Source organism: Anastrepha obliqua, chromosome 3, assembly GCF_027943255.1.
Source record: "Anastrepha obliqua isolate idAnaObli1 chromosome 3, idAnaObli1_1.0, whole genome shotgun sequence".
Lineage (NCBI taxonomy): Eukaryota > Metazoa > Arthropoda > Insecta > Diptera > Tephritidae > Anastrepha > Anastrepha obliqua.
Window position 1 is genome coordinate 30,320,623 of NC_072894.1, and position 20,360 is coordinate 30,340,982.

General features: G+C 36.6%; 1 protein-coding gene across 1 annotated transcript; it reads right to left on the reverse strand.

The window, feature by feature from the left end:
• Positions 1 to 541: 541 nt before the first annotated feature.
• On the reverse strand, positions 542 to 19,601 carry LOC129241905 (gustatory receptor for sugar taste 64c-like). Its single transcript, XM_054878456.1, has 9 exons — positions 19,481 to 19,601; positions 19,094 to 19,288; positions 18,741 to 18,938; positions 18,495 to 18,655; positions 13,138 to 13,260; positions 8,361 to 8,515; positions 3,501 to 3,663; positions 3,257 to 3,346; positions 542 to 637 (listed from the first exon to the last, which is right to left on the reverse strand). The coding sequence occupies exons 1-9, from the start codon at positions 19,599 to 19,601 to the stop codon at positions 542 to 544; spliced, it is 1,302 nt and encodes a 433-aa protein (XP_054734431.1).
• Between the last annotated feature and the right edge of the window lie 759 nt (positions 19,602 to 20,360).

Genomic DNA, 20,360 nt, shown 5'->3' on the forward strand with positions numbered 1-20,360 from the left:
TTCATTTCACTCCATATTAACCGCGTTTTTATTTTTATTTTGAGCTTTCGCAGCACGTTCACTCCACAGCTCTTATTTCCTGTGCATCACTGATCGGTTTTGTACTTTCAATCCACCATTTCATTTGCGGGCTGCTGCACAAAAGTAGACACACGGAATTAATTTCACTGATAACACCGTGCAACAAATATCTACTTCTTTTGTTATTCTGAAGTTTTTCATTGCATCATCGATTTCATTTTTAAGTGGCTGATCGTAAAAAAAAATCATTAAATATTACATACTTTACCTATTATTTTCTGAGATTTAGAGTATTTAAAATGGATTTTCTATTTATTTCAGAACAATAATGCATTATAGTTTATTATAAATCGCGTGGTTACCATATATGTACGTATATTTGGTATATATCTATGTATGTATATACTTTATTTTTATTTTTATATTTATATTTTTTTAAATCATGCACTGCTTTCATTCATTTGGTATCCTTTCATATCCCTATGAGTATATTATATTTTTTCTCTCGCTCCGGAAAGCATCAAACATTACGGGATGTACAAAAATCTGTAACCACATCCTTATCCTCCACCTGATCGATAAGCACCAATTCGTACACAATAATAGTGCCAGCCATCTGATGAGTACAAGGAAATATATATATGTACATATATTTGGTTTAAAACTTCATTACATATATATACATATACATATATACAATAGATGCATTCTCTTGCTAAAGTATTTCAGATCCTCCGTTTATGCAATTTGTGGAAAAACATCAAGACGCGCACTACAAATTAGAGTAGGAGCTCGGCCAAACAACCAACAAAAGGGTATAAGAAATGAATTATTTTTATTTTCTATTTTGCACAAATGGATTAAAACTGTTTCATGGTCGATCTTTAGCTACTGGGCGGTGCTACGACAACTAACATGGCGGTCAATTTCGATTATTTCTGCGATTTTATCGGCATTTTCTGTAACATCAAAAATGGCTGAACAAAATCGACGAAATTGAAATCGCACGTAATCAGCTGTTACAGTATCAACGTAGAATTCAATATAATTTTCAAAACAAATTTTAAATCGAATTATATTTGAACTAGGAAATTAGGTTGAATACAATCAGGTTGATATACATACTTAAAGTGGATATTCTATTGTAAAATTTTGGAAAAATCCAATTTTTTTTGCATCATTTCAAAGTTTAGACATTTAAGAATAAGTGATTAAAAGGATTTTTTAAAATTCCTATTATTTCATGAGTTATCGCCTTTTTGGTGGAATAGCATCGGTTCCGATCCGAACGCTTCAACTCAACAAAAGACAGTAGGCGTTTTTCTTTGAATGCGTTTTTTGGCCCAATAGACCGATTTTCTTCAAATTTGTGGAGGATATTTTTTAAACTTCATCGGATGATCCTAGTTCGAAACTGTAACTTTTCATTTAGTATTTAAAAAAAATCGGAACTGTTGAAAAAATATGCAAGAAAAAAATTTTTTTTTTCAATCAGCCGGTACATTGTGAAAAAATGTTTATATTTATCGAATGAGTCTTGAACAAGTTGTGAAGCAATTATTTTTTTAACTTATCTAAAACTCATGTTATAGCGGTATCTATAATAATTAAGAATCCATTTGGTTTTTATTTTTCAGATTCCTGGTGATGGTTGGAATCATGCCCGCCAAGACATTATCTTCTTTTGGATCCCCTACTTTGACTGCGCATAATTTTGGCAATTTTATTTTTGGGTTGGTTTTTAATGTAATAATTAATAGTCAATAAACAAGTGATAAAAAATGGACAGTAAAAAAACCGGGTGAAATTCACCTACACTTGAATACCTTCTTAATGTTTGTAGTCATTTTTAACGCAATCGATTTTGGATGCTAGGTAGGGGAAAATGCTTGTGGCCTCTACTACTTCAAACCCCATCTGCTTCTCGGTTTTGGAAGTGGTTACTTTTTATTAAAACTAGTAACAGGACTTACTGAAATACTTTAGCAAAATGTATTGGGCAAATAGTGCATCTAATACATAAAAAATTATATAAGAATGGTTATAAAAAATGATATGCCATTCAAATGCTTAGAAAATAAAACGTGAGTAGGTAGGCTCAGATTTTTCACAAATACTTTTGCTACTAAAATTAAAACTCAACCGGGACTTAAAGAAAAGTTTGCAGGAAACTGAAGTGAACTGACTGTCTCTAAACTCGTAAGTTACTCAGAAGAACCAAAAAGCGCATCAAGTAATTTTTATTTCACAGACAAACTGATGCCAAATGAAATGAAACTAATAACCGAACGGAGGTTCGTCTTCGCGTCATATCTACACAAAGGATACTATATATTAATTAAAATTATAATAGTCAGGAGTGACGAGGGTAATATTATTATCAGACTCCGTTTACTGGAAGTTAACTTGAACTGAGATGCATGAGTTAACCTACGGCTTACTAAATTCCGATTCACAGTGATAAATTAACTCCCAAAAGATGATGTAAAAAAGTCGGATCATTTTTTCCGCGTTTGCAAAAATTATAAGTGTTACGATAGGGTGATAAATTTTGCATCACCTAGTATAATTTTATGACTATATAATATATATATACAGGGTGCCTACGGTTGTTATGAAACCATAATTTTGCATTTCGCTCCTTTTCTGCCGAAACATGAAGGATTACAACTTAACTCAAGAAATGAGGAGACAAGCAGTTATCATCGCTATTTGTGCAAAACGCACCATTCATTCATTCGTTCAGATGGTTCGCCGAGAATTGGAAGCATCAAGCTGCGATGCAGAATCTGTTGCCAAAGGCACAAAGCACGAGGAACTTTTTGACACTAACCAATCTGCAGAGTTCAATCAAGACGCGCAAGCGATCATTGACAAAGGCCCTTCAAGCCACTGAGAGCCCTTGCGAGGGAGCTTAATGCTCTTCTTATACATCGAGTTGCCCATGCAGATCTGTGGTATCTGTGGATCTTAATTTTTTTTTTTATGAGGAGCTTCTTCATTGCAGAAATACCATACACTCGAAGGTTTGCCATTGCCTGACGAGTGCCGACCCAGTGATACTTTTTCTATCATTTGGTATTTATTGCACGGAGATTTGAGCCCGTACACTTCCAACCCATTCGGCTACGGCGAACGCCACTATATAATAAATAAATATAAATAATTGGCGCGTACACTTTTGTTAGGTGTTTGGCCGAGCTAATACCAGAATATTCAAATTTGTCGCACTTACCCCGAATATGAGTCGACGCGTCAGAAAGAAAAAATTCTTACCACTAAAAGCAATCAAATCGTGTATGATGATTTCATTTAAACGTTTGAGCTATAAAAATATGAAAAATAAAGTTCACAAATAGTACATACTATACATATATAAGTACATAGGTATGTATATGTTTAAGAAAAAAAAGCAACTCCAACGCCAAAAGACAAAAACAAAACCACTGCAATGGTGCATCAGCATGAAAGCTACTCACTTCTAGGCTCCAGAATCGTGTCGGTATTTCATACATCGTCGACATTATTTGATTCGCTTCATCATACACCGCATCAGCTGAAATCATCATTGTTAGGATGCGTACCAACACGAAAATTAATGAGAACCAAAAGTAAAACTCTTTCATAAAGTTGTCTCGATTGCTGCATGTAGATGAAAGCATAGAAAAATTAATACACAACATTTGCTAGCAGTTGAAATTCATATATAGGCTTAGTTTATTCTCTCTCCACGGCGCAACATGCCTATACCAAAGGGAAGTCTACCGCCTTACACTCATTCGTCGAGTTGGTGGAAAAAAGTTTATTAGGCAAAAAGTTTGCATTGGATGCCTTCGCAGATATAGAAACCGCCTTCAACAATATAAATGCAAACGCTATAGTAGATTCATTAGAAGATTTTGGAGTTGAACTACGTCACTGCTCACGCAAATGACTTAACAGTTGCCGTTAAAGGGAAAATATCCTAACACCCTTATACTCGTAGATGTTCTGCGCTTAGAAGCTGTACTGAGAGACTCGGTATAAGCTCCGCAAAAACTGAAATAATTCTCTTTACAAAGAAACATTGGCTCCATATAATCTCGCCGCTAATTTTTAAGTGTGTGGAGATTTCATTGAAAGAGAATGTCAAGTACTTGGGACTCATATTACACAGGAAACTCACGTGGAAACCTAATATTGGTGAAAGAGTAAAGAAGGCCAATGTGGCATTATATATTTGCAAAAAAGCGGTCGCCATTAAATGGCGACTAACACCTCGTGTTACACATTGATACTATACTTCTGTAGTTAGGCCAATCTTAAAGTATGGAATACTTGCATTGTGGCCATCTGCTCCAAAGGCGAGTTACGCTAAAATCATGAGTAAGGTCTATCGCAAGTCAAAACAGGCGTGTACTTATATGGGTTCCAGGACACTCCGGTGTTCAAGGAAACGAAATTGCCAATGAATTAGCCAACCGTGGATCAGCGATTCCCCCACAAGAGCCAGAGCCAATAATCAGAATCAGTTCCGCAGGAATCATGAATTGGATCAGCGATTATGTAAGCAATCTACATAAAGAACGATGGTCCGGTCTAGAACGCTGCAGAACTGCAAAGTGTTTTGTGACAAGTCCGAACAGAAAACTTTTGAACTTTCTACTAAAACTTGGAAGGAAAGACGTTCGATTGATGGTCGGTATTATTACAGGGCACATCTCATGGGGTCAGCATATGACCACTATTGGAATCATTGAGGACCCAATGTGCCTGTCTTGCTTGGAGAAGGCGGATAGCAGTGAGCACTTTCTCTGTGGGTGTCCTGCCTTTGCTAGAGTACGGCTACGGGTTTTGGGTGCCGATGTCGTGAAAATGAATACTCTTCGTTATTTATTAAGGATATTTACAGATTTGCCAAAGAATCTGGAAAAATCTCACAGGACTAACTATCTCTGTCTCTATTCTTTCCTATCTCTTTCTCTGATACTTTTCTCCTTCCCTCCTTGAGTAACTACTCTCTTCCAGAGCTCTAAATACAATGGGCTTTTTAGCCTGAGTGTTTTAGGAGCCACCAAATCTCCTGGTGTTCCTTGGTTCGACCTTTTCAAGTTTCAAATTTCAATTTCAAGGTCCAAAGAACAGCTTCTTTATGCTTCTCTGGTGCTTTAAGGACAATCCCAAACAAAGTGCTAATCAATTTACCTGCACTAAATCTAGTAGGAAACCACGTGGCCGCCTCCTCGACGTTTAGACTCAAAAGTATTTTGCATTCTCTGAATAGTCACAAACAAGAAATAGACTACTCTATTCCTAGATTCACCTTCGAAAGGCTCGTCAAGAAGGGAGTGGCAGACACCAAGGCCATGGAGAAGGGGGAAACTAAATTTTTATACAGATGGTTCCAAGCTAGACTATAAGGTTGGCTATGGAGTTTCCTCGAAGGAATTAGGACTGGAACTATCCGTTCCACTACCAGACTACTGCAGCGTCTATCAGGCAGAGGTTCTAGCTATAAAAGCAGTGGCTACATATCTACATAAATACGCAAGCCGTAACAAAAACGGCTATAAATATATTCTCGGATAGCCAGGCGACCATCAAATCCATGAATACGATTATACTTAGATCGAAGGTTGCACGAGAATGCTGGGCACCCCTAAATGATATTAGTGTCTTATTCAAGGTCAGCCTTATTTGGGTTCCGGGGCACTTCAACTGGTCAGTAATAAAAGTACAATTGGAATACTTTTGGCCACGAGTAAACTAATTATAAAAACCAAACTAATTATAACAACACCAGAGGCCAATAGGTCATGGAGATATTCTACGTTTCATAAGAGCCACGAAGGAAGGTAAATGGGTAAACGTGCAGCACAGTGGTATCACAACGCACCTGTAAGGTCTAAGTGAGTTGGTCGTGAAGACCAACTACCACCATAACCTAACCTAACCTTAGTTTATTCTAAAGTACCATTGCGTTAATCGCCAATGTGCCAGCACTGGCATGCATGAATATATGTACACGTGTATATGTCCACATGTATATTCGTTTACCCTACCCTTGCTATATGGCTAGGAGGAACCAAAAAATTTTGCGCAGTCGTGATTCTGGCTGTCAAAAACGCGTTCAGTAGGGCCAAATGGGACTAAATACTAATGGCACTTCGGAGTATGAATGTGCCGAACTATCTGATAAAGCTAATAGCTTCATACTTTGATAACAGAACCCTATGGTATAATGCAAACGTAGGCCCCAAAAGCTATAAGGTAACTGGAGGAGTTCCTCAAGGCTCTGTACTAGGCACGGCTCTGTAGAATGTTATGTTTGATGGAGTGCTACGCATTGAACAGTATTGAAGTATTGTTGGGTATGCAGATGATCAAGCTGTTATAGTCGCAGGCAAATTGCTAGAAGAGGTCTCACCAAGGATAGAGGACACTATCAATAAAAATAAGCAATGGCTAAAATCGTCTGGGCTAAGAGACCGAACTGTATGAGGCGCTCAAATATTGGCGAGAGCATGACAGCTGCTAGCCTAGTTCAATACATGTATGCTAGAATCTGAAGAAACGTGGAACTATGGTTATAACGTAGCCTCAACAATTATGCGAAAGCTGAAACATGACAATAATGAACGCAGACAAATTATTGAATAAACACATCCTGCCTCCTTGAAGGAATATCTTAACTGATAATACCGAGGGGTATAAGCAGAACAGCTAGGCGATGGGGTGGTTTAGTCCGTAGGCACTACGAAACTTAGTTCACAAAGAGCAGGGAAATATCGCATGTGGATCGAGCATACGTATAAGTGGGTTCGCTCATACGTATCTTTAAAAGACCTCTAGCTCCGCGTACCAAAAAAAAAATCATACTCTGTCCTCCTCTGTTCTTTTTGTGTATACGAGCACGATCTCGCCAATTACAACTCGTCACGATGTTTTCCCTTCCTCTTCTTTTCACCCGACCGACCGCATCCATATGCCCGTTTGCCAAAAATTGAGTGACTGTGACTCTATCTTATTACTTACTCGATGGCTCTTGATTGGCGCGGTTAACTTCAGTAAACAAATCATTAATAAAGGAAGACCACCTTGCATGAAATATTATATAATATTAAAACAAATTTTTAGTATGACTATGATATATCAGATATAAACTATGAATTAATATACAGAAATCCAAGGATGAAAATCTTGAGTTGTGACTTTGCATTTCGTGTACGATATAACAAAATCATCACCTCATAACCGTCATTGTAGCTGTAGCTGTAACTGTCGCATAATCCAAACAAAAGAATTGTATGAAGAAGCAGATTTGAGAAGTGCTTCCTGATTCAGTCTGATGCGTGGAATGCTCTTATTGCCGCTATTTCTGTCCCTGACATTAAATTTTAGTTTTAGACATCAGCCTGGATATCAATAACCTGGAGAATAACTCTTGCCAACAGGTGTTACTTTGGGCTCAGTATGCAGTTGAGAAGTGAGACTCTCTCTTGAAGGACCAAACTGACACTCAACAAAACGCTCATCATGCGCCTCCTGCTATATGACACAGAAGCATGGACGACGTGAACAGCAGATAAGAAAGACACCCCAGCCAGGCGAACCTACGAAACGGTATCTCAAAAAGAAAATCGAGGAAGGCGAAGACCACATCTTTGGGTATTGTTTTGTAACTACCCGTAACTATTTTGAGTAAAAAGTAAATATTTTACTGATAATGCAAATCAAAATGGATTATTAATTAATATTTTTATTGAAATTTCCTTCCGTAATCAGTAAAAAAATATTTTTCCTGCAATTTTTTCGAGTAATCAGTAAACAAAATTTGTTTACCTCAATTGTTTCCAGTAATCAGTAAAAAAATATTCCCTGAATGGCAATCAGGGACTGTCCCCACTTGCGTGGACTATCGCGCCTATCAAGAAGAAGAATCATAAGCAGCTCATAGTGAAGTAGAATTAACCAAATAGACCAACCTTTGTGATAAAAACAAGGATAATTTTTCACTAAGTAAATTAATTTTTCGTTGCTCTTTTCTTATATTCAAATTTTCATAGCTAGTATCAAAACAAATGTCTAGTATTTCACAGCTGCTTAGGGTTACCAAAATTCAATAGATACATATGGCTACGGTTATGGCTAAGGTATGGCACCACTAATTGTAGCTGTAACCTGCATTATTGTGGGATTAATTTTTTAATTTCTCCCAGAGTTATAGTTTCTACCGGAGTGCTGAACTTATTTGTTTGCCTCTTCTTCTGCCGTTTCTCTTAAATTTTGAGTTAAATTGCCTCACAGACAAATGCGCGCGAAAGTTAATTTTATTTGATACAACTTACAGTGATACTTACTTGAAACTGTGAAATATTTGTACGCATATGAAGTACAAATTATTGCAACACGACACGAGTATCAACATAGACAATCCATCATCGTACAGACGCAACAAATCGACAAGAGACATAAAGTCATTACGCACCTCCCTCCAGAAGTCCTCGTCCATATGCTGAGGGTGGTAAAAAAGTTGTCATACAAATATATTATAAAAATGAAAATTTGAATTTATTTATAGAATGAAAATTATATTCTATTATCATAACATTCTTAATGTTTTAAAATGCAAAACAAAAAGCACAGTTCCAGGGATAACTGTTCCAGGGTCGAGATCATATACAGTGAGTCAAAAAAGTATTGGCACACACGAAAAATCAAAATTTTCAGTCCTATAACTTTTCTTCTAATGAAAGTATAAAAAATAGAAAACGGTATTTTCTAAATATAGGTATTTATTTATTACGTATCTGAACAAAAAAAGTGCATGTAGCGTAGTACACATAATAGAAGCGAAACTTTCAAGGCAGACAAAGAAAGAGGAAGAGACCCTAGAGGAAATGAGAGAGAGAGAGAGAAAGAATATATATCTAAATAAATTCACAACATTTGCAGAGAATACAAATAGACAAAATTTACTAAAAACGGAGAAGGGTCGACCGGTGTAGGTAAACGCCGAACACAAACCGTGGCAACAACGCGCACTACCCCGAGCGTTTATCACCCGCACAAGCGCAGCGATTCCAGGACCGTAGCAACGGCACAAATTACCACAAGGCAATACCAATAAATCCGACGCCGAAATGTATAGCACTTTATAGTACGCACAAGCACTAGCCAGGAAATGGAAATAAGCGCCAAAAAGTATGCACCAGAAAAAATGCCAAAAAATCTGAACCAAAAAACGCCCCAAACAGTAGGCACCAAGGAAATATAACGCCAAAAAGTAGGCACCAAAAATATATTTTCTATAAGTTTGCACCAACAAACGAGCGCCAAAATGTAGGCAGTGTTATTTCTCACTAGAAATTAGCAACCACAAGGAAAAACTCAGGAAAAATAGCCTAAAATGTATCTAAGATATATATAAGGTATAGCTCTCTCTCTCCTTTTCCCCTACGTTATATCTTTTTTCTCTCTCGCTGAACGAAAATGCCCTAAACGTTGCATGGCCTTGAAATTTTACTCTCCAATCTCGCTCGTCCATCGACGCCTAAGAAGTTTCACTTCAAAACAATTAATTTCGACTTAGGTTTACAAGCTCAACCTTGAAAGGTAAGATAAGGCACAAATTCACATCAAAAAAGTATTGGCACATTCTTTATATTAGCTTATGCTTTTGGCGCCGTAACGGTAAACTCCCGTTATTTTCACTGTTGCTTTTTACATATTCGTACGTTTTAGGAATTGCATACGGTCGCAATCACTTTTGATCGCGATTTCAGCGGACATTGACCAAAATGGGCCGTGGTGCTGAAATTCGAAATTAATTTTTTTTTTGTTCAGATACGTAATAAATAAATGTATTTCATTGTAAGATAAGTTATAGCACTGAGAACTTTGATTTTTCGAGTGTGCCAATACTTTTTTGACTCACTGCAGATAGAAATGTCAATTTTATTTATAAAGCTGTAAAAATATCTCTTTCACGCATATTTTTGCTTCTTCAAACATTAGTACTCTAATCTACATGGTCTGAATCATTCTATGGTGGATCTGTAGGAAATATGGAAAGTCATTCCAATAAAAAAAACCGAGAACACAGTCTATAATCTTTAGCACAATCTATTCTTATATATATTCTTAAACCCATACAATCTTATAGTGATATGAAATAAACACAAGTTAATTACGAGGCTCGAAACCCAGCCTGTGCACGAAACACCTAGTGATAGAAAATGATTTTTCAAAAGCGGTCGCCCTTCGGCAGGTAGTGGAAGACCTCCAAGCGTATTTCTGTATGAAAAAGCTCATCATGAAAAGCCATCTGCCATTCAGAGGCGGCGTAAAACTTTAGGTGCCTCGATTTGTGCAATAATATCTAAACAACCAGCACAAATCGGAGGAAGAGCTCAGCCAAACATTTTATTCTAAAGAGTAAGCTGGTTGAAGGTACTTTTTCTAATAGAATTTTTTTTTCACATCATGTTTCACTACTGTCAAACTAAATATGTACATAATGTTGTTAAGTATTCATTGACATTTCATCATGCAAAGACTTACACCTCAACGACGTTCACAAATCGTATAATTGTATTAAGAAAATCGACGCTCTGTGAAAAGTGTTCATCGCGCGCTCAGTGACCCAAATTTTGTTCAGCCATGAGGTCGATTTTTGGCTCAATGGCTACGTAAATATGTTAGCAAAATCGTGCTTGAGCAGAAGAGCAACTCGAAGTCATTCAAGAACAGCCATTAATCCGTTGACTTCAATGGTGCGGTTCTTCTCAATTATTTAAAAAGTCAAATCCAACTTAATCACTAAAGTCATAAGTTGGAAGAAATATTGGGTTGTTCGGAAAGTAATTTCGTTTTTTCCCGACAGAGGATTTAATTGTATTTTTTCACAGCTAACTTCACACTTAAGTCGCATTGTCATTATATGTTTTAACAGCTGATATAGCAAGGTTTGTGTGTGAAGAAGTTCAATTGATTTTAAGCAGTAGTTTTTGATCGGTGCCCTTTTAAATATGGAGAGCAATGAGCAGCATTTTCATCAGAAAAGGTAAAAATACTGTTCAAGCCAGAAATAAATTAGCCGATGTGTATGGAGAAGATGTGTTGACAATACGCCAGTGCCAGAACTGGTTTGAAAAATTTCGATCCGGCAATTTTGATGTCGAAGATGCACGTTCTGAAAGGCCGGGTTAAGCTGATGAAGACGTGATAAAGGCATTAGTTGATGCAAACCGGCGAATAACAACACGTGAGATTGGTGAGAGGTTAAATTTATCGAATTCAACTGTTTATGACCACCTGAAAGGCCTGGGTTTAACCTCGCAGCTCGATATATCCACAAAAAAACGAAATTCCTTTCCGAACAACCCAATAGAAATAAAATTAAAACGAACTCAAGCTTCTTCGTTCCCTCCATACCGGAATAGACACTGCGATTCAGCGAAAACTGACTATCACATTCCATAGCCCAAAAATGGACGCGGTAACAACATTATTTTCTTCCTCTAGGCTCAGTTGGGTATCACTATTCTTATTTAAAAATTAAAAAATGCAAAATATTCCAGTATTCAACTGGCATCGTACTCCTATTATGGCGCGGATATGTATACTTGCATACATTTGTTGTTTTTGTATACGTACATACATGTAGGTTGGAATGGCGTGGAATTGAATTGTGGGCCAGCGGGAATTTTTCCCACCCGCACTTAGGCAATATTGTTCATTGCACTTAAGGCCAAGCGATAGTTAATATATAACTTTAATTTATTGATGAAGGTCGAAGAATTTCAACAAATATGCCCACACTGCAAGCGTGGCTTTGTTACGGTTTTTACCAGCTCAACTTTGTCTACCATAAGTAAATACTTATGAATTTTTGTGCGTTTCTCATTACAACCTCGCTTACCATCTCTCTCACCCCACTGAAACAGTAACACCTCGTGAATGCATCACCTTGCAATGTCCCATCATTAATATTTCCCTTCAACTTAAATGCAAACATCTACTTATGTATATGTACATATCAGTAACGTTAAAGCGAATAGAGTCGTTGTGGGCACATACTTAAGTTCCGCCCACAAGAAAAATTTGCATTATCACATCCGAAAAAATTAGCAGTAAATTCTTAGCGTAGCTATAATATTTTGCCATGTCATACGTAATGGAATGTGGGGAGTTTGAGTTTGAGGCGAGGGGAGTTTGTATATACGACTGCGGCGCAATAAGTACCCGTGTTTGAAGACAGAGGGAAAAAGAGCCGTATCGTTCGGTAATTCGCCTTTTGTTTTTGGATGGGAAAAGCAAAGTTGGACGCTGTCTATGGGGGTGCTTCGCCATCTATGACCACAGTTAGATATTGGCTCAACGAATTTAAACGTGAGTGAACATCCGGAGTGTTGGGAGAAGTGTATTTTTCTAAAAAGGGAATATGTTGAAAAATAAAAAAAAATTGTTTTGAAAAAACCGTGTCTTCATTTCTAATACGGGTATTTATTGAGCCCCCCTCGTATATGTACTTTTTTGAGCCGCACCATAGAAACTGTTGAAATTCCGGCGGTATCTACACGATAATCAGACTGGGTTTAAAATAAACATTTCTATCCGGCTTTTAGGCACTGAGAAAATGGTTATTGGTATTGATGGTATGTGGGCAGTCAAAGGAGCTTATGGAATTCTGGGCCGTCAGAGAAAATATTACCAAAAACTCAAAAGAATTGTATTTCAAGCGTATAAAATTTCTTTGAAATTAGTAAATTAAATTAATTAGTAAATTAAATAATTAATTAATTTAAATTTCCTGGTGTTTAGTTGGTTCTAATCAGGAAAAGCAAAAATTACACTTTTTTTTTTAGTGCAGCCATTCTCACTATAATAGCACGTCATTAAGTATGAGTGGAAAAAAGTGCAAAGATAAACGAATTGAATCAAGCATCAGTCTAAGTTAATCCATCTGTAAATAATTAAATTAAGGCAAGTTGGAAAAAAATTGTAACAAATCACAATGAACTAATATATGATATTAGCAGGCACTCGAGAAGAACTGCCCAAATACCGCTACATAACTTAATCTAGCTGAGTTGGTGTGTAAGTAAACAATACTTTGTGCGATTAGTCATTTACCTCTTTCACATGTGTCTTAATTCTCCAATGCATCTGTCGAAAACGTATCGCAAAGCAGCGAAAAATCATGCTTAGAAATATATCCACATAGTTCCAGGCAAAAGTAGACGATATTGTAATCCACTAGTTGAAATTATTTAAAAAGTAAAAAACCAAAGATTATTTAGTAGAGATGTCAAAAAAACATCGATGCCTGCTAATCGATATATCACAAAAACCGGTGCGTTGTTGGCTTCCGATACATCTGGCTATCGATACATCGATGTATTTTTTTTTTTTTTTTTTGATACACCGATTTTTATGTTTGCAGTGCTGATATTATTTTCAATGCTGAAAATAGTTTCGGTGAGGGAATTTCGTAGTTATTTTACTGAACATCTTACAAGGAATTTCAGAATATGTAAACAGTTTCTTTAAATAATTTCACAAAGCGATGGATACATCGGGAGATAGATTCATTCTGGCCTAGAGCGAATGAAATAAGATTTAAGTCGTTCATTAATCCGACTTTCCGATCGATTTCAAACCGACTTTCCTAGGCACTGTCTTATGAGGGCGCATGGACAAACGTATGCGATTTCCCTTTAATGGTTTCTGTCGCAGCTGCAGGGACGAGAGAAAGTGTCAAGCATTGAACACTTCCTCTTCCACTGTATCTCGATAACGACCTAAATCCTATTGCATGTATTGCTCCCTACCTCATTTAGATTCGACATAAATTTTATATATGAGATTGGACAAAAACCACGTCCACTTTATCCATAAATTTGTTCTATTTCAGAAATTAACGAGATGTTAAGGTTTACTAAAATGTGCGCGAACTTATAATATAAATTTCGGTTCGGAGATTGGAGGTACTTTTTTTGACAGATCACGCCTGACTAATGTCAACGAAATACACAGTTTTTTTAGTATTAATTGACACTTCGTCATGGAAAGACTTACGGCGCATCAACATTTATAAATCATGGAATTGTATTACGAATATCGACCCCCTGAGAAAAGTGTTCATCGCGCGTTCAAGTCGACGCAATTTCGTTCAGCGATGAGGCCCCTTTTTGGAATAATGGATATGTTAATAAGCAAAATTGCTATATTTGGGGTGAAGAGCAATTCGAAGTCATTCAATAAGAGCCATTATAGTCATTGAAAACAACCGTTTGGTGCGGTCTATGGGCTGGAGGAATCATCGGCACATATTTCTTCAAAGACGGGCTGGCGCCAATGCAACAATGAATGGCGAACACCATCTCGCCATAATAAATGAGTTGTTGATTCCGGAAATTGAAGCCCGTGATCACCACAATATTTTGTTCAAACAAGACGGCGGACAGCGCTACTTCCCAACCAGTCCGTGAAACAATGAATTTACTGCGTCGTCGTTTCGGTGAACAATTTATCTTTCGTCTCAGGCCAGTGGATCAGTGGATTGGCTACCAAGAGCGTGTGATATCACACCTCTGGGCTTTTACAGTTGGGAGAACACTTGAAGGGAATTTAAGGGATCTTTAAAAAATAAATGTCATAAATGGTTCTACATCAAAATAGTAGAAATTGCCCAATCCATTCGAATTTTCGTTGTTTTATTTCAATTTCAAAATGCGACACATCTAAATTGATCACCTTTTACATATTAAAAGAGGCAGTTCCTATTCCTAGAATACCACAGACAAAATTTAAATAATTTGAAACTGGTATGGTAGAGCTTTTTTGCCGAATCTTGCAGTACTAATGTCGCTTCCCTTTCACAGATTTCAGCTAAAGTAGAACAAATAGAAGTCGCAATGCGGGAATACGATGGATGGACGGTCTACCACTCGAATGCTATGCAGGACTTCCAACTGTTGATAGACAACATTAAATGAGTCAAAGTAATGTCTTGCTAGAGCTTGATTTTGATACACTTTTTTGCGCGCCACCATTGTAATATAAAATTTGTCGTGCGCTCTATTTTATCATTCCTGCAGCCGCAACAATCTTACGGATTCTTCACTAAGAGCCAGATCCAACCAGGTTACCAATTTGCTTGATACTATCAACTGTTTCTGACATAAAAGGGTGATCCCAAAAAGAATATTCTTAAAAGTCTATCTTGAAAAAGCTCCTTATTAAAAATCATTTGACATTCGGAAGCGGCACAAACTTATAGGTCCCTCCATTTGCGAAAAATAGTGGAAGGGAAGGAGTTCGGCCAAACACCGTGTAAGCGCCAGTTACATATATAAGTATATATGTATACATTCTTGATCATTTTGAAAAGCCTTGAAACACACAAAAACACATGCAACTATTCATCGCTAGACACTTCTTTCAGTAAAAAATACATTTCTTAGCGACTTTTCAGACTTTCAGTTTCAAATGAAATTCCACGACTATTCATCGGTCCATCGTTGCACTCATACTTTTTCCAATAAAGTAAAAACAGAATCTAATACAAATGAAGGCTATGACTATACCGATTCGTTTACCAGGGCGAGAAGTACTGCATTCAAAAGAGAAGGCTTCACTCTTAACAGCTCACAGTGCGGCCGATTCCCAAAAAGCTGGCCAAAAGTCGAAAAAAAAAGTTTCTAGATAGAGTTTTTTTGTCTTTGGGTTGGCTACAGTAATGCCTTGAGTAATGAAAACCGTTCATAGCAACGTCCTGTACCCTAAGTATCCTCTGTATTTTCAGTCGCAACGTGGCCTTCGTTTGAGCATCGTATTACTGTCGATGAATAGTGAAAGTTGTACACATTTGAAAGATTTTGTAATGGAGTAAATTGAACAAAACCAAATGGAATCATCTTCGGAAGGTTAGTAAAATACGAGAAATCTTTAGTACATATCAAGACCTCAACACAAAATTTTTAGCTGCAGCAATACGTAGATACATTTTTTGCAATTTTTTTATAAAATTTGAGTTTTCAAACTGTATAGTAATACAACGCCGTCATATGCTGCTTTGAAACCTATTAAAGGTTACTCAAAAAAGTAATGGTTACTGAATAAAACAAGATTCAGCTGCTACCACTTGCTACCATGCGACCCCGAAAACATATAAATTTACATGCATCTTAATTATGTTCTAGAATATACGCTATTTTACGTGAGGGGGTGGCCAATAGGGGTGGAAGGGGGTGGATTTTCAAAATTTTAAGATCAAATTCGTAATCAGCGACCCTGAAAACATAAATTAACATGCATCTTGATTATGTTCTAGAATATACGCTATTTCACGTGAGGGGGTGGCCAATAGGGGTGGAAGGGGGTGGATTTTCAAAATTTTAAGATCAAATTCGTAATCAGCGACCCCGACAACCCCCGAGTAAGAAATTTTGAATCAATTACTAAATTTTTTGAGTTTTGGCCAGCTTTTCGGGAATCGGCCGCGCTGTGCAGCTGGAGATCGCTGGCGTTTGACGCGACTTCACTTCTTCTCAGTTAGTGCCGTAATTAAGTAGGCGCAATTGGTGCAGCTATGAAAAATCCGTGAAACAGGTATTTTCGCAAAACATTTCAAAAACTAACGGTCGCTAAAAGTTTCAGCAGTTTTTGGTTACGTTAATAACTATTCGCCGGCAAAGGGGTTTAAATTTTTATAAATACAAAAACTGGCGAGCCTTTTTTTAGGTCTGCCAACAGCCAGTAGCATAGGTGGGCACACTCATAGGTGGGCACACTGCATTATAAATTTACTGCATTACAAATAGCAGTAATCAGTAAAATTTTACTGATTCATTATCAGTTTAATTTGCATTACCAATAAACTTTTACTGATTACTGTAAAAAATTTGCAGTAAAAATATTTTTTTACTGATTACTGAAAAAAATTGTAGTAAAAATATTTTTTTACTGATTACTGAAAAAAAATTGCAGTAAAAATATTTTTTTACTGATTACTGAAAAAAATTGGAGTAAAATTACTGATAATATAATTTGATTTGCATTATCAGTATAATATTTACTGTTTATGGGAAGTCAAAATGTAATACACTCTCATCACGAAATTCAACCATTTATGTACTCAATAATTCTTTCTTTTTTTTTGGTTTCTCTTATTTTCCTAAATAACAAAATAATAACCTCATAACTGTAACTGTCGTACAATCCAAACAAAAGAATTGGATGAAGATGCAAAGAAAAAAACAGGCCAATAAATATTTATTGCACGCTACACATATCTATACAACATAGAAAGAGTAGAGGTTATAAGATATATTATTCTTACATAAATTATCAGCTTTTTTGTCAGAATCGATTAACCTACGTTCTTTCGTGTGTCAAATCAAGTTTACTTCAATATAGTAATATAATAAGTACACTTTACATTAAGAAGAATGAATAATTTGCAAATATTTGCCAGGGTATCAACAGGTCAGGTTCGCTAGACTATAAAGTCTTTTGTAATATTTTCCATGTGCGCAATCAAGGAATAAAACAGGTGATTATTCTATTCGGTCATAAGTTTGCGAGCGTAATCGATTTCAACAGAATTATGAATTCTTCAAGTCTACTGCAATTTTTTTCAGTAATCAGTAAAAAAATATTTTTACTGCAAATTTTTTTCAGTAATCAGTAAAAGTTTACTGGTAATGAAAATTAAATTGCAATATCAGTAAAATATTATATTTACTGCATTTTTACTGTTACTGCAAAGTGCCCACCTATGGCCAGTAGTCGCTGGGAGCCAAATCTGTCGCTGGGAGCCAATTTATGCAATTTTGTCATTGTTTTCATTGACTCGTGACACGGTCCTTTGTCTTGTTTTTGGTCAACAGTGATCAAACGCAGCACTCACTTCGAACAGAGTTTTCTCATAGTCAACTTTTCATACAATACAAAGGCAAAACATTCTTTTGATATCTTCACGATCTCAGCTAACTCACGCAGTTTCACTTTTCGATCATTCAAACGATTTTGGGGATTTTTTTGATGTTTTCTAGTGTTACTGCCTTATTTGGACGTCCACTGCGTTGGGAATAATCGGTGACCCTACGACGACGTTTGAAGACAGCAGACCATCATTTTTTTTTTTTTCTAACGGAGCGAAGTCTCCATAACACTTTTCAACCAATTGCTTTGTTTGAACGGTATTTTTTCCCAGCAAGAAGCAGTGTAAAATTAAAGTATGCAATTTTTTTGATTCATTGTTTTGAAAATACCAAAAGTAGCGTCACTCTCAACACAATAACTCACGAACTAATGAATAGAATATCATGAAATATTAATCTTTCTAAGGTTAGTACTAACTGAAAATGAGGTGAATGCAATAAAACCAGTGTAATCTGTTTTTTCGGCCTGGAACTTTTCAGCCCATGTGTTCATAATTAAACGGAGTTTTCAAAACTAGCGCACACCGCCAATTAATTGCTCACCTCCACTAAGGGTATTAACCAAACTTGATAACTAAATATCGAAAATATCTGCAAACGCTCCCGCATGAAGTAGTTTTTCCAAAAATCCACCTTTAGGTTGCATTTCTTGATTTGGAAATCGTTATTGTAAATCGCAGTTCCAATGTACACCGAGTGTTCCACTTACAAAGGGCAATGAAATGAAAATAAATAAGTAGCAACAATGTGCACACATGCACCTATAAATGTGTGTGTGTGTATACATACCCGCAGCACCAAGCAATAAAATTGCGCCAAACCTCCTCACATTGCGACTGAAATTTTGCGATTCTCCATTGCCATAGGGCTTATGTAAAAATACCTGCTCGCTGCGATGCATGTGTTTTATCAGATTTGGCCATTTACGAGCGAGTTGTAAAAAGCTACTCACACTCAAAACCGATATGATGCTGAAACTGAAAGGACCTGCAGCAAAAGAATACGAAAATATGTTGTTATTAACTTGTTATTGACTGTGGGAAAATTAAACGCCCACGAGCAGTGAAATATCAAAGCCTGTGGACCCAAATAGTTTAGCACAAAACTGAAAAGCCAAGTTGTAAATTTAACATTTTTTTTACCAACTGTATACAATTTCAAGCCCAACTTCAATACAACCTTCGTCGATAGCACCACATCCATGAGCGAAAAGCATATCATCAAAAGGGAGAGAAGTGAAATTGGCGTGAACCAGCTGAAGTGGACGTGTTCGACATTTGATATGGACGATGCGCCACTAACAGGCAACGTTGCCAGTAAATTTGAGATCATCATAACTGTAGAGAGAAATATTATATAATGCAACTTAGCAACATAACGAATACATAGACAGTTACACATGTATAAATACCACAACTACAAATGAATTGGTTTATAATGCCATAAATCGTTTGCAAACATGTATACCTCGAACATGGAACATGTGGCACGTGAAGCATTCACACATGTTGCTGAATGTGGTTACTTACACGGTGACAACGCATGATGCATGGTATTCGTGCTCTCTAGCGGTGCATCATTATGCTGCTCCTCCCTGTGGCCCTTTGGCTTTTGTGGCTGTAGATATTCTTTGGACTTCAGCTGTTGCATGGTACTACTTGCAACAGCTCAGCACATGCAATGGTACAACTTCTCACTTCTGAACGTAGCAACATGCATTTTTTTCAATTTCATTGCAATGTTTTATGAAAAACAACTTTATCATGCGAAACACGATTAAAGCTACTTTTCGCAGTTGTAAGCATTGCAAACTATCGATTTTACTTTGATTGCAATCAGCATAAGCGCATGAAAAATGAAATAGCAGAAAAATGAAAAGCATAAAAACTAATGCCGCATGTTGGAAATTTACCTCAGGGACCATTAGATTCCAAACGTGATAATATTTTTGCAGTTGAAGTGATTGAGCGGTTCTTTGATGTGATGATATTTGTGCTGCAGAGGGTCCCTTTGACATTTTTTCATTGCATTTTGTATTGTATTGCACCTTTTTGTGGAAATGTAATTGAATTCGATGCTACTTTCTGTTCATTAATATTTACTGAATACTAATTTTTCGATTGCTGCAGTTATTTAAGCACGATTTTATCTGATAGCAAGCTTCAAGTTGATTAAAAGAGACAGGTGTCAGAATTCTTCAGTATAAACTCTGACGTAGTACAACATAAAAACAGGATAATCCAGATATACGTTTATTTTTATATTAAATAAAATAAAAAGTAGGTTGGGTTATACGAGGTGTGTCCAAAAAATAAGGTAAATTTTCATTTTTTCCAAAAAATATTGATTTATTCATCAATTTCTATTTTATCTCCTTCAAAGTAGTCCCCCTCAGATATAATGCACTTG

Coding starts and splice junctions, on each gene's coding strand:
- LOC129241905 (XM_054878456.1), bottom strand. CDS start 19,601: ATGCAACAGCTGAAGTCCAAAGAATATCTACAGCCACAAAAGCCAAAG. Junction 18,656..18,740: donor TTTATTGCTTGGTGCTGCGG/GTATGTATACAC, acceptor GCCCTTTGTAAG/TGGAACACTCGGTGTACATT. Junction 3,664..8,360: donor CAAATATTTCACAGTTTCAA/GTAAGTATCACT, acceptor ATCTACATGCAG/CAATCGAGACAACTTTATGA.